Source organism: Lactuca serriola, chromosome 2 (assembly GCF_051521515.1).
Source record: "Lactuca serriola cultivar US96UC23 chromosome 2, Lser_US96UC23_V15, whole genome shotgun sequence".
Lineage (NCBI taxonomy): Eukaryota > Viridiplantae > Streptophyta > Magnoliopsida > Asterales > Asteraceae > Lactuca > Lactuca serriola.
In genome coordinates, this window is record NC_136409.1 from 56601382 (window position 1) to 56619985 (window position 18604).

Consider the following 18604-nt stretch of genomic DNA (forward strand, 5'->3'; position numbering starts at 1 on the left):
ACTTTATTAATAATGTTTTTTTTACTATTCTAGAAACTTTAATAGTTGAATAGTGTTCTTTTCTTTTTGTCATAGTGGTCAATTCCCCACCACCACGTTTATTTTTATCTAGAAACAAACCCCTCATTGTTTTGTTATAATCGCTTATATCATTTTTAATTATTTTATATATATATATATATATATTTTTCACAATTATTATAATATAAAATTCGAAGGCCCCTTCACGCCACCTTGGCACTTCTTCTCCCCTCCGTCGGTTTTCTCTACATTGAAAAATCACTTTCTTCTCTCTCTCTGCAAAATTTCTCTTCCGACTCAGATTCACTGTTGCTAATCGAACAAAATGCACTCAAATCATCTGCTTCTCGAAGAACCTATCAGGATGGCTTCCATCCTCGAGCCTTCTAAAGCTGTTAGTATACTAATTCTCTTAATTTCAGTTAATGAATCAGTTTTGGTTTTATTGATATGTGATAATTTGTCACTTGCATGATGTTTTGGCTTTTTTTTAGATCTATTTCTTGTTGAAAATTGATGATGTTAATTACTGTTGTAGAGTTTTTTCCCTGCGATGACCAAAATCGTTGGAACTTTGGGCCCTCGGTCTCGATCTGTTGACGTCATCTCTGGTTGCCTTAAAGCTGGGATGTCTGGTATGGATTTTGCTTCGAGTTGTTTTCGTTTACTGTTTATATGTTTTTTCGAAGTATTGATTTGAAAATTTGAATTTCTGTTACTGGTTTGAGATTTATTGTGTCCTTGTTCCTACTCCCTTATTTGCATACGAAGACATACACTCTGATTTTTGTTGTGAAATCACATCTCCTACTTTGCAGTAGCAAATATGATATGGTGGAGTTTTACAAAGTCCGATGTAATAACTAATAATTATCATATTTTTCTACCTTAGAATCCATGTCGATTTTGAAGGCAGAATAGCAATTTGTTCAGTGAGAATTAGTTTTATATTTGTTTGGTATGAGTTCCTTTTAGCGATTTGGTTGTTCTGTGTTTATGGCAGTTGCTAGATTTGATTTTTCATGGGGAGACTGCGACTATCACCAAGAGACTTTGGAGAATCTGAAGGCTGCTGTGAAAAGCACTAAGAAGCTTTGTGCTGTATGTTCCTTTTCCTTCATTCTTATTACCCTATCTCATGAAAATCACATTTTGCTGATATGAGAAAAAGTTGCTATTCATTTTCTCTTTACTTCTCTTTGATCATTGTACTTGGATACGTCATCAGAGGCAAATTTGTCCTTGCTTTCATGGATATTTGACAACATCAAATGTTTACAATAATACATTTTATGTTAATTCCAGGTGATGCTTGATACAGTTGGAGCTGAGATGCAGGTTGTGAATAAGAGTGAGAAAGCCATTTCACTTCAACAAGATGATGTTGTCACTTTGACCCCTGATGAAGGCCAAGAAGCTACTTCTCAAGTACTACCCATCAACTTTGCTGGGCTAGCTAAGGTCAGATGCTCTAATTGATTAGTAGTAATGTAATTATGACAAATTCTTTAATTCTGAAAATATCATGTTGAATCTTGACAATTAACCAAAAAAATTCTAGAAGCTATTTTGACTCTTTCTAGAGGACCCTCCGTACTTATGAGTCTGTTTATGTTGTCTTTACAGGCTGTGAAAACAGGAGACACCATTTTCATTGGTCAATACTTGTTCACAGGAAGTGAGACAACCTCTGTTTGGCTGGAGGTAAGGGCAAACATGTCTTTTCCACTACTGTAGCTCACCTAATCTACAATAAACAAAGAAACACATTAAAAAAGTTTCTGAAAGCAAACAATTTGTTCTGACTTCTGATTTTGGTATGATTTATTGGTGTACTTTGACATGATCAGGTTGATAAAGTTGAAGGGGTTGATGTTGTCTGCAAGATAAAGAATTCTGCAACTCTGGCTGGGGCTTTGTTCACTTTGCATGCTTCTCAAATTCATATTGATCTACCTACTCTAACTGATAAAGATAAAGAGGTGAATTTATATATTGTTAGTATGATATTATATGAAAGATATATGCTTTTTTTTATTTTTTATTTTTTATTTTAATTTTCAGAATATTAGTACATGGGGAGTTAGAAACAAAATCGACTTTCTCTCATTGTCATACACACGACATGCAGAAGATGTTCGTGAAGTAAGTTTGCTTTCTTTAATTCTTTTTTTAAAACTTTTATTAATGTTTATATTTTCTTGATGATTATGTACTTTTCTTTTCTCTTTATATTATAATTTTTAATTATTTGATTTGCAAATGCAGGCACGTGAGTTTCTTTCAAAGCTTGGTGATCTTAGTCAAACTCAAATATTTGCAAAAATTGAAAACGTAGAGGTGAATGATTTTTAAAATATAAGTTCTTTATAGTTTATCATAACAACAATTTGAGATTAGGTTGGAGTTTTTATTTATTTATTTTTCATTTTCTTGACAGGGTTTGACTCATTTTGATGAGATCTTACAAGAGGCAGATGGAATTATCCTTTCCCGTGGAAATCTTGGAATTGATCTTCCACCAGAGAAAGTAAGTTATTTTATGTTTATTGTTTACAACAATTTAAAAAAAAAACTGAATTGCAATCTAGATTCAAATAAAGAGACAAATTGATAGAGCCTATAAACTGATGAATGTTAAATATACAATTTAAGCAAAAAGAAGAAAATGTACAGCAATATTTTGTTATTCCTGTGTTCATACTTCAAAATTCTGTATAATGGTAATTATTTTTCTAGGGTTAAAATGGTCACAAGTTACTTATAGCTGATCATACTATTGGTAAAAAATAGACTCTAATTAGAAGTTGAGAATCTGAATTTGAAAAATAAGTATTTTAAATATTACATTAAATTAATTTTTTGATGGGTTAATCTGAAAAAGACCTTATATTTTATGTCTTTTCCAGATTAAACCTCAAATTTATTTTTTGCCTGAAAAAGACTTTATTTTTTTTCATTTTTTCCGATCTGGCCCTTTTAGTCAATTTTTTCCAAAAAAATTGTAAAATGTGAGGATTTTATCGAGAAAAAACTAAAAAGATTGATGGTTTATTTGGAAGCATTTACAAGGCTAAGGGTTTTTTATTTGGAAAAAAATACAAAGTTGAGGGCTTTTTTGGAAAAAATGAAAAAATAAAAGGTCTTTTTCAGGCAAAAAATAAATTTGATGTTTAATCCTGACAAAACACAAAGCATAAGGTCTTTTTTGAGATTAACCCTTAAATTAATTTTTGTATCCCTAAAATTAAAAATCAGATAAAGAACCATGTTCTTATATATGTATTAACCTGTAAAATTATTTGAAGAATTGTGGTTAAACTTCTACATTTCAAACTGTACTATGGTACTCCTTTTTCATCATAATCATTAGAGTAAATTACACGAATGGTCCCCATGGTTTGGGGTAATTTGCATGTTTGGTCTCTAATTTATTTTTTTAACTCGGAAGGTCACTACTGTTGGTTTTTGTTGCGCGCTTGGTCCCTGTCTTACCTAAAAAGACTATTTGGCCCTTGATTTTTTAATTTATTTAAATAAGCACACCCCAACCCCACTTCCACCTTACCTTACCTACCCCACCTTATTTAAATAAATTAAAACATCAAGGGTAAAATAGTCTTTTTAGGTAGACAGGGACCAAGCCGCAACAAAAACAAACTGTAGGGCACTTTCAGAAAAAAAAAACAAAAACAAACTGTAGGGACCTTCCGAGTTAAAAAAATAAGTTAGGGAACAAACGTGCAAATTACCCCAAACGATAGGGACAATTCGTGTAATTTACTCTAACCAAGTAACCATTATTGTTGCTATATATTCCTGTGGTGAATCTTAATTTTTTTTTTTATAAAATACGAAATTTAAGGAATAAATAAATCTTTTTTGTAGGTGTTTTTATTTCAGAAAGCAGCTCTTTATAAATGCAATATGGCTGGAAAACCAGCTGTGGTGACACGTGTTGTGGATAGTATGACTGATAATTTAAGACCAACTCGTGCAGAAGCAACTGATGTTGCTAATGCTGTATTAGATGGTGAGTTTCCATTTCCATTTCCATTTCTCTCTTGATTCTGGAGATTAGACACCGGAATCGGAATTCAATTCCATTCCATCGTGGCATTTGTTTGCAAATTGGAATTCACAAAATCGTTTGAGAGATGGATTTGAACATTAAACCCATGGAATTCTACTTCACGCATTTCCTTCCTTATTAGATATTACTCAGATACCCTTTTATTTTCCATTTTAGAAATTTAGAAAACTTTGGAAAACTGTAAAAACTAAATATCACTTTTCTAATGTACATACACAATTTGGATAACAGAAAATTTTCATTTTCTTGGAAATTTTTTGAAAAATGGATCAACCAAACGGCTTTCCAAAATTTCTGTTGAAAACTGGACCACAACCCAACGCACCTTTAAGTACACATTTTTTTTAACAAAATTTAGTTTCAAAATTTGTTTCTAAAAAAATTTGCATTTCCATCTTGATATATATGATACATTTTTACCTAAAAATCATTTTGAAAAAAAAATTCATGAACAAGAAATTAATAAAACTATAAAAGGGCAATTTAAATATTTTTCTACATACCTTACAGTTTATTTGAAAATATGTATTTATAAAAACAAAAAAAGATCATTGAAAAAGAATTCTGTCATTTTTCATTATCTATACTCAAAATCGTTTGACAGATACAAAAATAAAAACCCAAATAGAAAACTACAAAAGGAATTCCATTCCATTTTAGTTTTTTTTTTTTTTTTTTTTTTTTTTTTTTTTTTTTTTTTTTTTTGGTTAAAATTGTGGATCCTCTTGTTAATATTTTTAATATTTTATATGACAAATTTGCAGGAAGTGATGCAATTCTTCTTGGTGCTGAGACCTTGCGTGGATTATACCCTGTTGAAACAATATCTATTGTTGGAAAAATTTGTGCTGAGGTAACCTTTAATTATTTAGTTTTTTAATTTTCTTTTTGTGAGTTTAATTACTTATATATATATATATATATATATATATATATATATATCACAAAACAAACAAAAAAAGAAAAATATATGTGTTGACATCTTAATCATTAAATAAAGTCATAAGAGATTCTGTTCTAAGGTAGGGCATCATATGATGGAATCAGGGAAGGATTGGAATAGTTCTTTCCATAGTAGGAATGGAATGGAATGGACCACTCTTAAAAGAATCTGATTCCTTTCATTTTTTCAATTTTCATTCCTCAATCAATTATAATAAAGTAAGGTATAATTTATGCAGGCAGAGAAGGTTTTTAACCAAGACCTATACTTCAAGAAGACTGTAAAATATGTTGGAGAGCCAATGACTCACTTGGAATCAATTGCCTCTTCTGCGGTATTTTTATAAATATTTCTCATAAACTTTTCACAAATTAACTTGTTTAATTTCAGTAAAAAAAACCTGATTGATATATTCGATTTATTTTTTTAGGTTCGTGCAGCTATTAAAGTCAAAGCATCTGTTATTATTTGCTTCACATCCTCCGGAAGGGCTGCAAGGTATATATTGTCACTGAATGGTTATTTAGTTAAGAATAATTTTCAAAATTGGTCCCTGTGGTATCCCAAAAAATGCAGTTTGAGTCCTTTTTTTTTGACTGAAGGACAAAATCTGCATGGAAGTTTCAATTTTGGACTGATCATACAAATGAAAAAGAATGGACTCAAACAGTCAAACTGAACTTTTTGGGATACCACAGGGACAAATTTTGCAATTTACATAAATGGTCCCTCTGGTTTACCAAAGGACTTTCCATGCAAGTGAAAAGACAAAAATACCCTCATGAATTCAGTAAAAAGGACCTTCCATGCAAGTTTTGCAAACCACAGGGACCATTTACGTCAAAAAAATTAGCAGGGATTGAGCTTGTGACTTTTGGTGAACCACAGGGACCATTTATGTAATTTTGTCATAAAACAATGATTGCGTTCACTAAAGAGTAAACAGCAAATTCATTTTGTCTAACAAATTACAATTTAATTATGTTAGTTTTGGAACCTATTTTTGTTTATATCTATTAATAACTTTGATTATGATTCATACATTTTTTTAAAACTTTTTGTATTCTCCATTATTTTTCATAAGCCATATTTTTAATTTTATTTTTTTTATAAAATGCAGATTGATTGCAAAGTATAGGCCAACAATGCCAGTCATATCAGTTGTTATTCCAAGGCTAAAGACTAATCAATTGCGATGGAGTTTCAGTGGTGCTTTTGAGGTACAATTTACTAATTATTATATTATAACACATCCCATATTTTCTGTTTTTTATTTTATTTTATTTTATTGTAATAGAAAACCAAATGAACAAGTTTTCCAGCTTATTTTTTCAATGAAGAGGATGCGAAAAGGGCATTTACGTCTTTTTCACAAATAATGAGCAAATTTGTCCCACCCACCAAAAAATTACATCCAAAAAGTGGGACAGGGATGCACTCTTGATATATTGTTTGTGTAAAAGACGTAAATGCCCTTCTCATCTTTATATCAAAAATAGTTTATGGGAAATTTTTTTAAGAAATTATATAGAAAAAAAGAAGGTTTTTTTTTATAAAAATATGTTTTTTTTTGTATAAATATGATTTTACACAACAAACAAAACATATTCGAAATTGTTTTTTGAAAAAAAAAATGTAAATCGTAAGAAAATTTTGAAATATAGGTCAAAAGTGTAAATTTTGGACCAAATTTGTAATAAAATTTAAAAGCTGGTCCAAAAGTGTAATTTTTGAAAGTGGTATGACCTGTTAATTGCCGGGTTCTGGACTTAAATGAATAAAAAAATCATACAAGGCCTAAATCGATCAAGAGGCCAAAACATAAGGGCTTTTATGGAGTTTTCCCTATTTCTATTTCTATTTCTTACTCTTAACACTTTGTTTATTATGTAAAAATGAATGGGCAGGCAAGGCAATCACTTATTGTGAGAGGTCTTTTCCCCATGCTTGCTGATCCTCGACATCCCGTAAGTTTTTCATCATCTTTTTAAGAAAAGACGAAAATGCCCTCACACCATTCTAATCAATAATGTTAATTTTTCAGGCGGAATCCACAAGTGCAACAAATGAGTCAGTCCTAAAAGTTGCACTTGACTATGGAAAGACATCAGGGGTAATAAAGTCACATGACCGAGTTGTGGTTTGTCAAAAAGTTGGCGATGCTTCTGTTGTTAAAATTATCGAGCTTGAAGACTAGTAGAATAAATATCTTCCTGCCACGTTTTTCTTAAAAGGGTATTTTCGTCCTAAATTTTGGAAGTAGGCGTTGGATATATCGCCACCAGCTTTTGAAAACTACATGTTTTTTTATATCCATAATATGATATGAAAAATCCACTTCCTTGTATCAATTTAGGCCTCTTTATACTTTAATAAAAATGATTTTTATTTTTCTTTTTTGTAATAATTAAAAACAAGTAAAACCTCTATTTGCATTTTCAGTTTCCAATTTTTCTTATATTGTGTTCGATTTATGCGATGTTAGGCTACAATATGTATAATAGTTCCGAACATGTTATACAGAGTTTAAAGTGTATTGTACTTGATTTCAATGAAATAAAACTTCAATAAAGGGCAAAAATGGCAATTTGGGTTTGGTGTTTGACAAAATCATACGGGTCACTATGTAAACTCTAAACATGGAATAATTCCATAGGAATTATGAAAATACAATGTCGAGTATAGAATAGAGTTCATAAAAATACAATAAAATTCAACCCGAATGAAAATATAGGTGTAACTAACAAAAGGCTCTTACAAAGAAAACAAGGTGGTTTATTTTTAAAAATGCCTAAAAAAAACGAACGATTTTCTAATAATAGGTTCAACAAAAACCAAACTACCTAACAGTTCTAACATGTGTTGTATATAAAGAGGGAGCTGATTTGTACAAAATAATTTTTCTCCATATATAACAATTGATGTTTTAAAATATTGTATTGTATAACTATATAATACATGAATTGCTGTGTATGACAAAAAACTGTTGTGTACGAATCACTTCCTATACAGAAAATCGATAGCAATTTATTTACCGAAGCTTCTTAATTGATATACGCTAGTTAATTATTAATTGGTAGTTTCTTTTCAATTCATAAAGATTTTCCTCTTTGAGCTTCTTAATTGGTACTCTCTCCGTTTCAAAATTATAGTCCATCTTTTCTTTTTGATTTGTCATAAAATAATAGTCTACTTCTAAAAATAAATAACATTTTTACCAAAATATCCCCTCATTATTAGTTAATCAATTAAGCATTTAATGGAACATTAAATACAAAGTAAAGATAAAACTGTCATTTTATTGTATAAAGTTAGTGGTAATTAATGCTTCCTTAATATGTGTGTTTTTTGTCCGTGGACAATAATTTTGGGACGAAAAGAGTATATGTTAGTTGTTAATCACTCGAAGTTGTACATTATGCTGCTAGTCTTTCCTTAACAGTTAAAGTTTTGGGTTCATTTTTCTATGGTAAAAATGAGCTTGAATGGAAAGATGCACTTGAAAGACTCGCTGAAGGAAACTATATTTAATGGATTTCTTTTTATCAAAAAGTTGAAATTACTTCTAGTTCTCCATCTAAGTAATTTATATTTAACGGATTTCTTTTGCATGATGCATTTTACTGCTATAAACTTATTGGTTAGTCATTAATCTTTTTTTTTTTTTTTTTTTTTTTTTTTTTTTTTTTTTTTTACTCTCTTGCTTATGATAGGTTCTTGAAAACCTCAGATTCCTTGACTTAAGTTATTCAAATTTGATGACTCTTGATTATGGTTTAGTATCTAATCTTGAGAATTTAAATCTGGGTAAATGGCACAAAAAATACTATTTTTACACAGAAATTCGATTTTGACACCGTGTTATTTTTTGTGTCAATTTTAACACTGTGTTTTCCAATTCGTTACAATTCTGACCACTTGACCGGTTAACCAGGTTACATGCTGACGTGGCATGATGACGTGTCAGTTTTGATGACGTGGCATACTGACATGATATGTTGACGTGTCAAAATTGATTTTTTTTCCACAAAAAACACTAAGTTTTCACTTTTTTTCGATTTTGACACTAAGTTTAATTTTTTATTTCAATTTTGACACTATGTTTTTTTTGTTCCAATCGAACATCATTTATCAAATTTTGTTCAATTTTGTCTATTTTCCATTTGAAACCATATAAATATATTTTTTTTTATTACATTTTAAACCGTATAAATATATTTTTTTCGTTTAAAAACCACATTTTTATTTAAATACAAGGTGTTTTTTTTCTTACATTCAAAGCATTAGTTATATCATGAGAATCAAACTAACCATAAGCTTCTAATAAGATGTAAAAATTTGATGGGTTGCAAACTTGATATCCAAATTTTGATCAACTACACGCCTATAAACCTTCAAACACATTTTAAAGTTGCATATTAATATAAAATATAATTTTTATATAGCTAATACATATTTATACATAAAAATATGGTTTGAGTGTAAAAAAAATGTATTTATACAAAACTATGGTTTTTAAATGAAAAAAAAAACATATTTATACGGTTTAAATGTATTAAAAAAATATTTATACGGTTTCAAATAGAAAATTGTCAACATTGAACAAAATTGGAAAAAATGATGTTCGATTTGGAACAAAAAAACAGTGTCAAAGTTGAAAGAAAAAATTAAACGTAGTGTCATAAACGAAAAAAATGAAAACTTAGTGTTTTTTGTGAGAAAAAAATTCAATTTTGACACGTCAGCATATCATGTCAGCATGCCACGTCATCAAAACTGACACGTCATCATGCCACGTCAGCATGCAACCTGGTTAACCGGTCAAGTGGTCAGAATTGTAACAAATTGGAAAACACAGTGTCAAAATTGCCAAAAAAAAAAAACACAGTGTCAAAATCGAATTTCTGTATAAAAGGGTGTTTTTTGTGTCATTTACCCTTTAAATCTTGACTTAAGTTATTCAAATTTGTATGTTGACACGATTGAAAATTCTACTTCTTACATGTTGTAAAGCTCTAAAGATGTTACCTGAGGATCTTGGCATATAGAATCGTTGGAGGAACTAAATGTAGCACGTTGCAAGTAGATAAGAGATGTTGGGAGTAGCATCTGTAAGTTGAAACATCTCAGAATTTTAAATCTTCTAAAATGCCACCAACTTGAGAAATTGCCTCAGAAAGGCAGAAGCTAGGAGACTTGGAATGTCTAGAATTGTTGATTGTTTATAGTACGTGCATATATCATCTTTCCACAGAGGATTTCTTTATTGTTGTTGGATTTACTTGGGAGATTCATCCATGTGAAATTAATAATAAAACCCAAAGTATTGAGGGAGCTTTGTTCATATTTGGAATTAGTCCAAGCCCATCATTATGATGTCCACCTATTTAAATGTTGTTTCTGCCCTTTTTTTTCATTATGCACAAAATCTCCCCCCCCCCCCCCCCCCCCCCACACACACACACACACACACACACACACACACACACATATATATATATATATATATATATATATATATATATATATATATATATATATATATATATTCGTAAACTTATTTGGGTCGTGATTAATAAATGATCAGTAAGCTAGTTTTAAGTGATTCCAAGAAGATAACTTATAATGATAATATAATTTTTGAATGAAAAGTATTTTGTATTGTTTGTAAATTGTAGTAGTACAACGGATGTAAGTCCTCAAACTCTTGGATCCTCCTAATGATATTGTTAATGAGAAAGGTGTTAAGGAACTTGCGGTGCACTCTTGAGTTTTGAATAATGATGGCTTTTTGTGATTATCAACAATTTTCGACTTCTTTAGTAATCAAATCTTGATTGATTTCTATCATTTTACCATTTGGGACTTGACATTTTAATTTTTTTAGCAGGTTGTATCATATATATTTCGTTATACAATTTTTAATTTTTATTGGTTACTTTTGTTTTGACAATTAGTATGTTGTTGTGTCAGATTGAAAATAAAAATGTTTTATTGTTTGGGGTTAAAAATAATTTTTTAATGATTTGGGTTAGAAATAAACATATTTGGGTTTAAAAGTACTCTCATGTTTTGGTTTAAGAAAGAACGCTGTTATTTATAGTTGACAAAAATACGTTGCCATTTTTTAGGTTAACAAAAGTATGCTGTCATTGTTTTATGTTTTGCGTTAGAAAAGTAGATTGCCTTTTTTTGGTTAAAGATACACTGCCAAGGTACATTATTTTCATGTTTTGGGTTGCAAAACTACGTTGCCGTATTTTTAGGTTAACAATTAATTTGATTTTTGTTCGTAAGGTATGTAATTCATGTGAAATCCATTTTAGTACTCTTGTTTTGTTATATGGACCGTATATATATATATATATATATATATATATATATATATATATATATATATATATATATATATATATATTAGTAAACTTATTTGGGTCGTGATTAATAAAGGATCAGTAAGCTAGTTTTAAGTGATTCCAAGAAGATAATTTATAATGATAATATAATTTTTGAATGAAAAGTATTTTGTATTGTTTGTAAATTGTAGTAGTGCAACGGATGTAAGTCCTCAAACTCTTGGATCCTCCTAATGATATTGTTAATGAGAAAGGTGTTAAGGAACTTGCGGTGCACTCTTGAGTTTTGAATAATGATGGCTTTTTGTGATTATCAACAATTTTCGACTTCTTTAGTAGTCAAATCTTGATTGATTTCTATCATTTTACCATTTGGGACTTGACATTTTAATTTTTTTAGCAGGCTGTATCATATATATTTCGTTATACAATTTTTAATTTTTATTGGTTACTTTTGTTTTGACAATTAGTATGTTGTTGTGTCAGATTGAAAATAAAAGTGTTTTATTGTTTGGGGTTAAAAATAATTTTTTAATGATTTGGGTTAGAAATAAACATATTTGGGTTTAAAAGTACTCTCATGTTTTGGTTTAAGAAAGAACGCTGTTATTTATAGTTGACAAAAATACGTTGCCATTTTTTAGGTTAACAAAAGTATGCTGTCATTGTTTTATGTTTTGCGTTAGAAAAGTAGATTGCCTTTTTTTGGTTAAAGATACACTGCCAAGGTACATTATTTTCATGTTTTGGGTTGCAAAACTACGTTGCCGTATTTTTAGGTTAACAATTAATTTGATTTTTGTTCGTAAGGTATGTAATTCATGTGAAATCCATTTTAGTACTCTTGTTTTGTTATATGGACCGTATATATATATATATATATATATATATATTAGTAAACTTATTTGGGTCGTGATTAATAAAGGATCAGTAAGCTAGTTTTAAGTGATTCCAAGAAGATAATTTATAATGATAATATAATTTTTGAATGAAAAGTATTTTGTATTGTTTGTAAATTGTAGTAGTGCAACGGATGTAAGTCCTCAAACTCTTGGATCCTCCTAATGATATTGTTAATGAGAAAGGTGTTAAGGAACTTGCGGTGCACTCTTGAGTTTTGAATAATGATGGCTTTTTGTGATTATCAACAATTTTCGACTTCTTTAGTAGTCAAATCTTGATTGATTTCTATCATTTTACCATTTGGGACTTGACATTTTAATTTTTTTAGCAGGCTGTATCATATATATTTCGTTATACAATTTTTAATTTTTATTGGTTACTTTTGTTTTGACAATTAGTATGTTGTTGTGTCAGATTGAAAATAAAAGTGTTTTATTGTTTGGGGTTAAAAATAATTTTTTAATGATTTGGGTTAGAAATAAACATATTTGGGTTTAAAAGTACTCTCATGTTTTGGTTTAAAAAAGAACGCTGTTATTTATAGTTGACAAAAATACGTTGCCATTTTTTAGGTTAACAAAAGTATGCTGTCATTGTTTTATGTTTTGCGTTAGAAAAGTAGATTGCCTTTTTTTGGTTAAAAATACACTGCCAAGGTACATTATTTTCATGTTTTTGGTTGCAAAACTACGTTGCCGTATTTTTAGGTTAACAATTAATTTGATTTTTGTTCGTAAGGTATGTAATTCATGTGAAATCCATTTTAGTACTCTTGTTTTGTTATATGGACCGTACATATATATATATATATATATATATATATATATATATATATATATATATATATATATATATATATATATATTAAGATTTGAGTTACAGACAAACTTTTTGGGATACCATAAGGACCAATTTTGCAATTTACTTTTTAGTTAACAAAATACTTTCAAATTTGAAATCATTGTTTTACAGTTTTGCATTGTCTAAGGGAGGACGTAATCGTTCCCATCGAAGCCGTTGAAGCAGGTGAAGCCGCCACCAGATCCCTCCCAATCCGTCTTCCCCATATTCCTTCTTTGCTTCCAAACTCGATTGGTTTCTTGAACCAATAACACCTCTCTCTTTCTCTCTTTTCTCCTCCTCCCTGGTCAAACCCGCTCAACTCCACCCCACTACGATTCCGTCCTCCTTAACAAATTACAATTTCATATGTTATTTTTGGAACCTAATAACTTTATATTTATTAATTCTTAAATAAAATCAGTAACTTTTTTAATGTCAACATCAAATCATCGCGGGGCCAATGAACGAATAAACTTTGACTACATAACTGTAACCTTTACTTACCAAATCATATATGATGCTGCGTTTTGCAACATCAAGTTACTGATGCGTTTACGCGACACCAACATACAACCGATTTGTAAATTACAACTTATGTATCTCCGTTTGAAGAATAGTAGATATTATCGTCTTAGAATTACTTGTGACTAGATCCATGAAGTAATCTCTAAGCGTGATTTTATCCAATACTTAAAATCTCAATTTTCAAAGTACTCATGAATATTATAGCAATTCCAATTGCAATGTCTTAACCTCAATCGACAATCTACAATCAATTCATGACAGTCGTTATTTACTACTTACTTCTAAAAGTATGAACGACTGTGGAAGTTTGAATAATTCAAATTACTCAAGAAGTAAAAACATGAAAAATGAAACACAAGAATAAATAATCGAATAAGGCAGTACAATACTCATAAATAATTCTCTATTATTCATTCACCAAAACAATTACATTTATATTGTTACAAGTATCAAAATATCACTTAACTACTAAAACTAAGATAGTCTCTTAAGCCTATACTCCTAGCATGCTAGTAATGTTTGACTCTGCTCAGAGCCTTTGTAAAATGATATGCAACATTATCCTCTGATGATACTCACTTCACCAGAAAGTGCCATTCTTCTACCCGATGTCAAATATAATGGTACTTTCGGTCGGTATGCTTAGACTGCGGACAAAAGTTGACTCGGTCTGTTTGAAAGTCGACGTCACTCTAGCCACTAACTCTTAACGTATCATTGCCGCCAAGAACTAGGAACCTGTCTTTTGTTATTCGTAGATACTTAAGAATATTCTTCACCTCAATTTAATGGGCTCTGCCAGGATTTCCCTGAAATCGACTAAGCATGCTCAAAGCATAAGACACATCAGGGTGAGTACATGTCATTGCATACATGATCGATCCTATAGCTGAAGCATATGGGACTCGACTTATGTTTTTTATCTCTTCATAAGTACTGGACTTTGAGTCTTACTCAACTTAATAGTACTATGAATGGACAATTCTCCATTCTTTGAATTCTCCATACTGAAACACTTCAATATTTTATCCAAATATGTACTCTGGCTAAGACCAATAAGGTGATTCTTTCTATCTCGATGAATCCTATTTCCAAGAATATAGGCCGCTACCCTTAGATCCTTCATAGCGAAACACTTTCCAAGCCAAGATTTAACTTCTTACAAAGTTGGAATGTTGTTTCCTATAAGGAGTATGCCATCAACATACAAGACTAGGAAGGTCACTATACTCCCACTAGCTCTGACATATACACATGACTCATCTTTACTTCTAGAGAGTCCAAATTCTTTGTCTTTCTCATGGAAGCAAAGATTCCAGCTACGAGATTCTTGTTTCAATCCATAAATGGATTTATCAAGCTTACACACTCTATCCGGAAACCTGACATGTACAAAACCCTCTGGCTGACTCATGTAGACGTCCTCAGTTAACTTCCTATTGTAGAAATCGGTTTTAACATCCATCTGCCAAATTTCATAGTCATGAAATGCAACTATAGCAAGCATTATCCTGATAGACTTTATATTAGCTACTAGTGAAAATGTCTCATCACAGTCAATCCCTTGGGTTTGAGTAAAGCCCTTAGCAAACAAACTAGCTTTGATAGTGTGTGCTTTCCCATCCATGTCAGTCTTCTTCTTGAAGATCCACTTGCACCCAACTGTCTTTCGACCAAGTACATGATCAACCAAGTTTGACACATGGTTATCATACATGGACTAAATCTCACTTTCCAGTGCCTCCTTCCATTTAGCAGCCTCAGGGCCTGCCATTGCTTCCTTGTAGTTAGCAGGTTCATCAAAATTTACTAGTGTACGATCACTGACCACGTATCACCATCCGAAGTTATATGGAAAGCATAGAACTCATGTGTCATGCTAACCTTACTGGATCAATGAAGGGGTAACGAGTTGTCAACTGGCTCAACTGGAATTTCTTCTTCATGTTGAGTGCTAGTGTTGTCTGAGGTTCCTTCATTGGACGACTCTTGAATCTCTTCAAGATCAATAACACTCCTACTGTCCTCTTTGAATACAATCTATCTCTCGCGAAAGACTCCTCTTCTAGCTACAAAGATCACGTTCTCACTAGGTCTGTAGAACAAGTATCCAAATGAATTATGCGGGTAGCCAATGAAATAACACTTCTCGACTTTGGGTTTAATTTTGTCGTGAGTCTCTCGTCTTTCGAGTAATTCACAACCCCAAACCCTGATATGTGCAAGCGAGGGGGTTTTCCTTGTCCACATCTCATGAGGTTTTTTGGAAACCTTCTTTGTTGGAACAAGATTTGCGATATGGGTGACTGTCTCTAAGGCATATCCCCATAATTGAATAGGAAGAAAAGCTCGAATCATCATGGTATGAACCATATCTAGCAAGGTTCGATTACGTCTCTTATCCACACCATTACGTTGTAGTGGTATGGGAGGAGTCAATTGTGAAGCAATTCCACATTCCTTAAGATAGTCGTGGAACTCGATACTAAGATACTCACTACCTCTATCAAATCTGAGCATCTTTATCTTCCTACCCAAATGATTCTCGACTTCGTGCTTAAACTCTTTAAACTTTTCAAAGGTTTTTGATTTATGTTTGATTAAGTAGATATAACCATATATGCTATAATCATCTATAAACGTCATGTAATATCGATTAACATCTCTTGTGGTGGATCTGAATAGGCCACACACATTGTATGGATGAGGTCCAACAATCCTTCACCTCTTTCACATGTTCTAGTGAAAGGTGATTTTGTCATCTTGCATAATAGACAAGATTCACATTCATCATCTGTCCTAAGATCAAATGTCCAACACTCCATTGTTTTGGATTTGGGTGACGCGTTTCTTATTTATGGGCACAAGATGACAATGCTACAAACATGCCTTATCCACACCATTGGACGAATCAATATGAAACACATTTTTTTAAATTGTTCAATAGTTGAGCAAAATAGGGTTTCTACAACCGTCTAATCATGGCCAATTTTGGCTTGGCCTTTTAGGGTTTCTAGATTAATCCTATTGCATAATTAAGGAGTTGGATAATTACCTCATTCAAGATATTATTATTATATCCAAATTAGGGTTATCCAAGGCTTCCTTATAAGCTATAAATAGGACCCATAGGTCGCATAATTTCGTCCACTCCTTCTAACTCTCAAGAGCGAAAATTTGCTCTAGCCTTCCCTCTCCTCAAGTGTTCTAGTTATTAGGGTTTTGGGTACAACCCATAAGAATCGCCAACTCAACTGGAAGGTGCACAAAAACAAGAATGTGTCAACACGATAGGTTATAAACCTCCGGTTGTGTTCTAGTGATTACTAAAAGGTTTATTGTTAATTGACTCTTGAAACTCTTCAAGATCAATAAGACTCCTACTATCTTCTTGACATATAAGTTTCTTTCTTCAAGGAACATTTATTGACGAACTAAAACAAATATTCAAAAGGTTAGTGTGGATTCTTGTCAAGATAACACTTCATTTAATTAGTCGTAGTTTATCTTTGTTTTAACCAAAACATCACAACTACCAATTTCAAATGTGATAGAGTAAGAAAACTTTTTCTACTCCACATATCATGAGGTGTTATAAACCTACTTAGTATGAAATAATCTTCAATATACGATTCGAAGTTACTAGAGTGTAACTCTAAAATTTTATTTGATACAAAGTATGACTCATCTCTCGATTAAACCATTTCAACAATATCCGATTCCTCTTCTTAGTCATACAAATGCACTAAGATGTCCTTAGAGGATCAATTGTGACATGGTTCCACAATCATGAAGATGATCATATAACATGATACTAAAGTACTCTCCTTTCCTTTCAGATCGGAGAAACTTTTATCTTTCCGCCTAATAGATTCTTCATATTCGTCCTGCCACTCTTTGAATTTTTTTTCAACGAATCAGAATTACACTTAATCTTATAAACATAACTACATTTACTGAATCATTAGTAAATAATGACGAATATAATTATGTCCTTTGTGGTGGATCTAAATAGTCCACATCAATGTGTACTAGATCCTTTAGTCCTTCACTTAACTCACATAAACATGTGATGAATGAATTAGTCATAATCTTCCACTGATCAAGATTCTCATACATCACACAATTTGAATTGTATAACTCCAAGTTTCTATCCAACTGAAACTTAGGTGATGAGAATTCCTTTTCACTTGGTTGATTATGACATTTCCACAAATGACATAACTAAGAATCAAATCCATATTTAACATTGCTAATAATAGAAATATCATCACATATTTTCATAAATGCCATTGCAAAGAAATATAAAGTAACAAAACTTCATTTTATTGATAAAATGCGGAAAAATTTGTCCTTACAATGCAAATATAAAAACTATGTTTCTAGACATTTCCTAAGCAACCTATTAATCTATCATAACTCCTAATCAGCAGCTCAAAAATCTGATCCTTGAACCATGCGATCGAAATCCATCTCTCACGAACAGATTCAACTCACCCTTCTTAAGCTTCCTTCTTTCTCCTAGATCCTGCAAAACATCAAAATGTGACTATCACATCATGTAATAAGAATCTATGAATAAGAACTTAATAAAATAGAGTGAGATAGTGGATGTACCTGAAGTAGAGTCATATAACTTGACTTTACTATCTCTACGATCTTTCAGGTGGAAAAGGCAACTTCACATCTAATGTCCTTTCAATTGGTAATAAAAACATATGGACTCTTCAGGAATGACACATGGAGCTATCTTAGAACTGGCCTTTCTCTTTACCATATGGTCAGATGGTTTGATCTTGGCCGATCCCTTTCCATTGGGAAGAGAAATCTTTTATGGACTACCAATGTTGCCATCTTCAATGTCCATGGAAACTTAGGAGACACATCCTTCAAACACATTTGCTTGACAAGTGCTCTTTA

The 18604-nt window shown here is 31.2% G+C and overlaps 1 protein-coding gene across 1 annotated transcript; it reads left to right on the forward strand.

Moving 5' to 3' along the window:
- Positions 1 to 231: 231 nt before the first annotated feature.
- Positions 232 to 7515, forward strand: LOC145086263 (pyruvate kinase 1, cytosolic). The gene is made up of 16 exons (XM_079024016.1): positions 232 to 415; positions 560 to 656; positions 1025 to 1122; positions 1327 to 1482; positions 1648 to 1725; positions 1872 to 2003; positions 2086 to 2166; positions 2290 to 2361; positions 2462 to 2551; positions 3910 to 4054; positions 4879 to 4967; positions 5296 to 5391; positions 5488 to 5555; positions 6178 to 6277; positions 6965 to 7024; positions 7102 to 7515. The coding sequence occupies exons 1-16, from the start codon at positions 347 to 349 to the stop codon at positions 7252 to 7254; spliced, it is 1584 nt and encodes a 527-aa protein (XP_078880142.1). The 5' UTR covers positions 232 to 346; the 3' UTR covers positions 7255 to 7515.
- The last annotated feature ends 11089 nt before the right edge of the window (positions 7516 to 18604 follow it).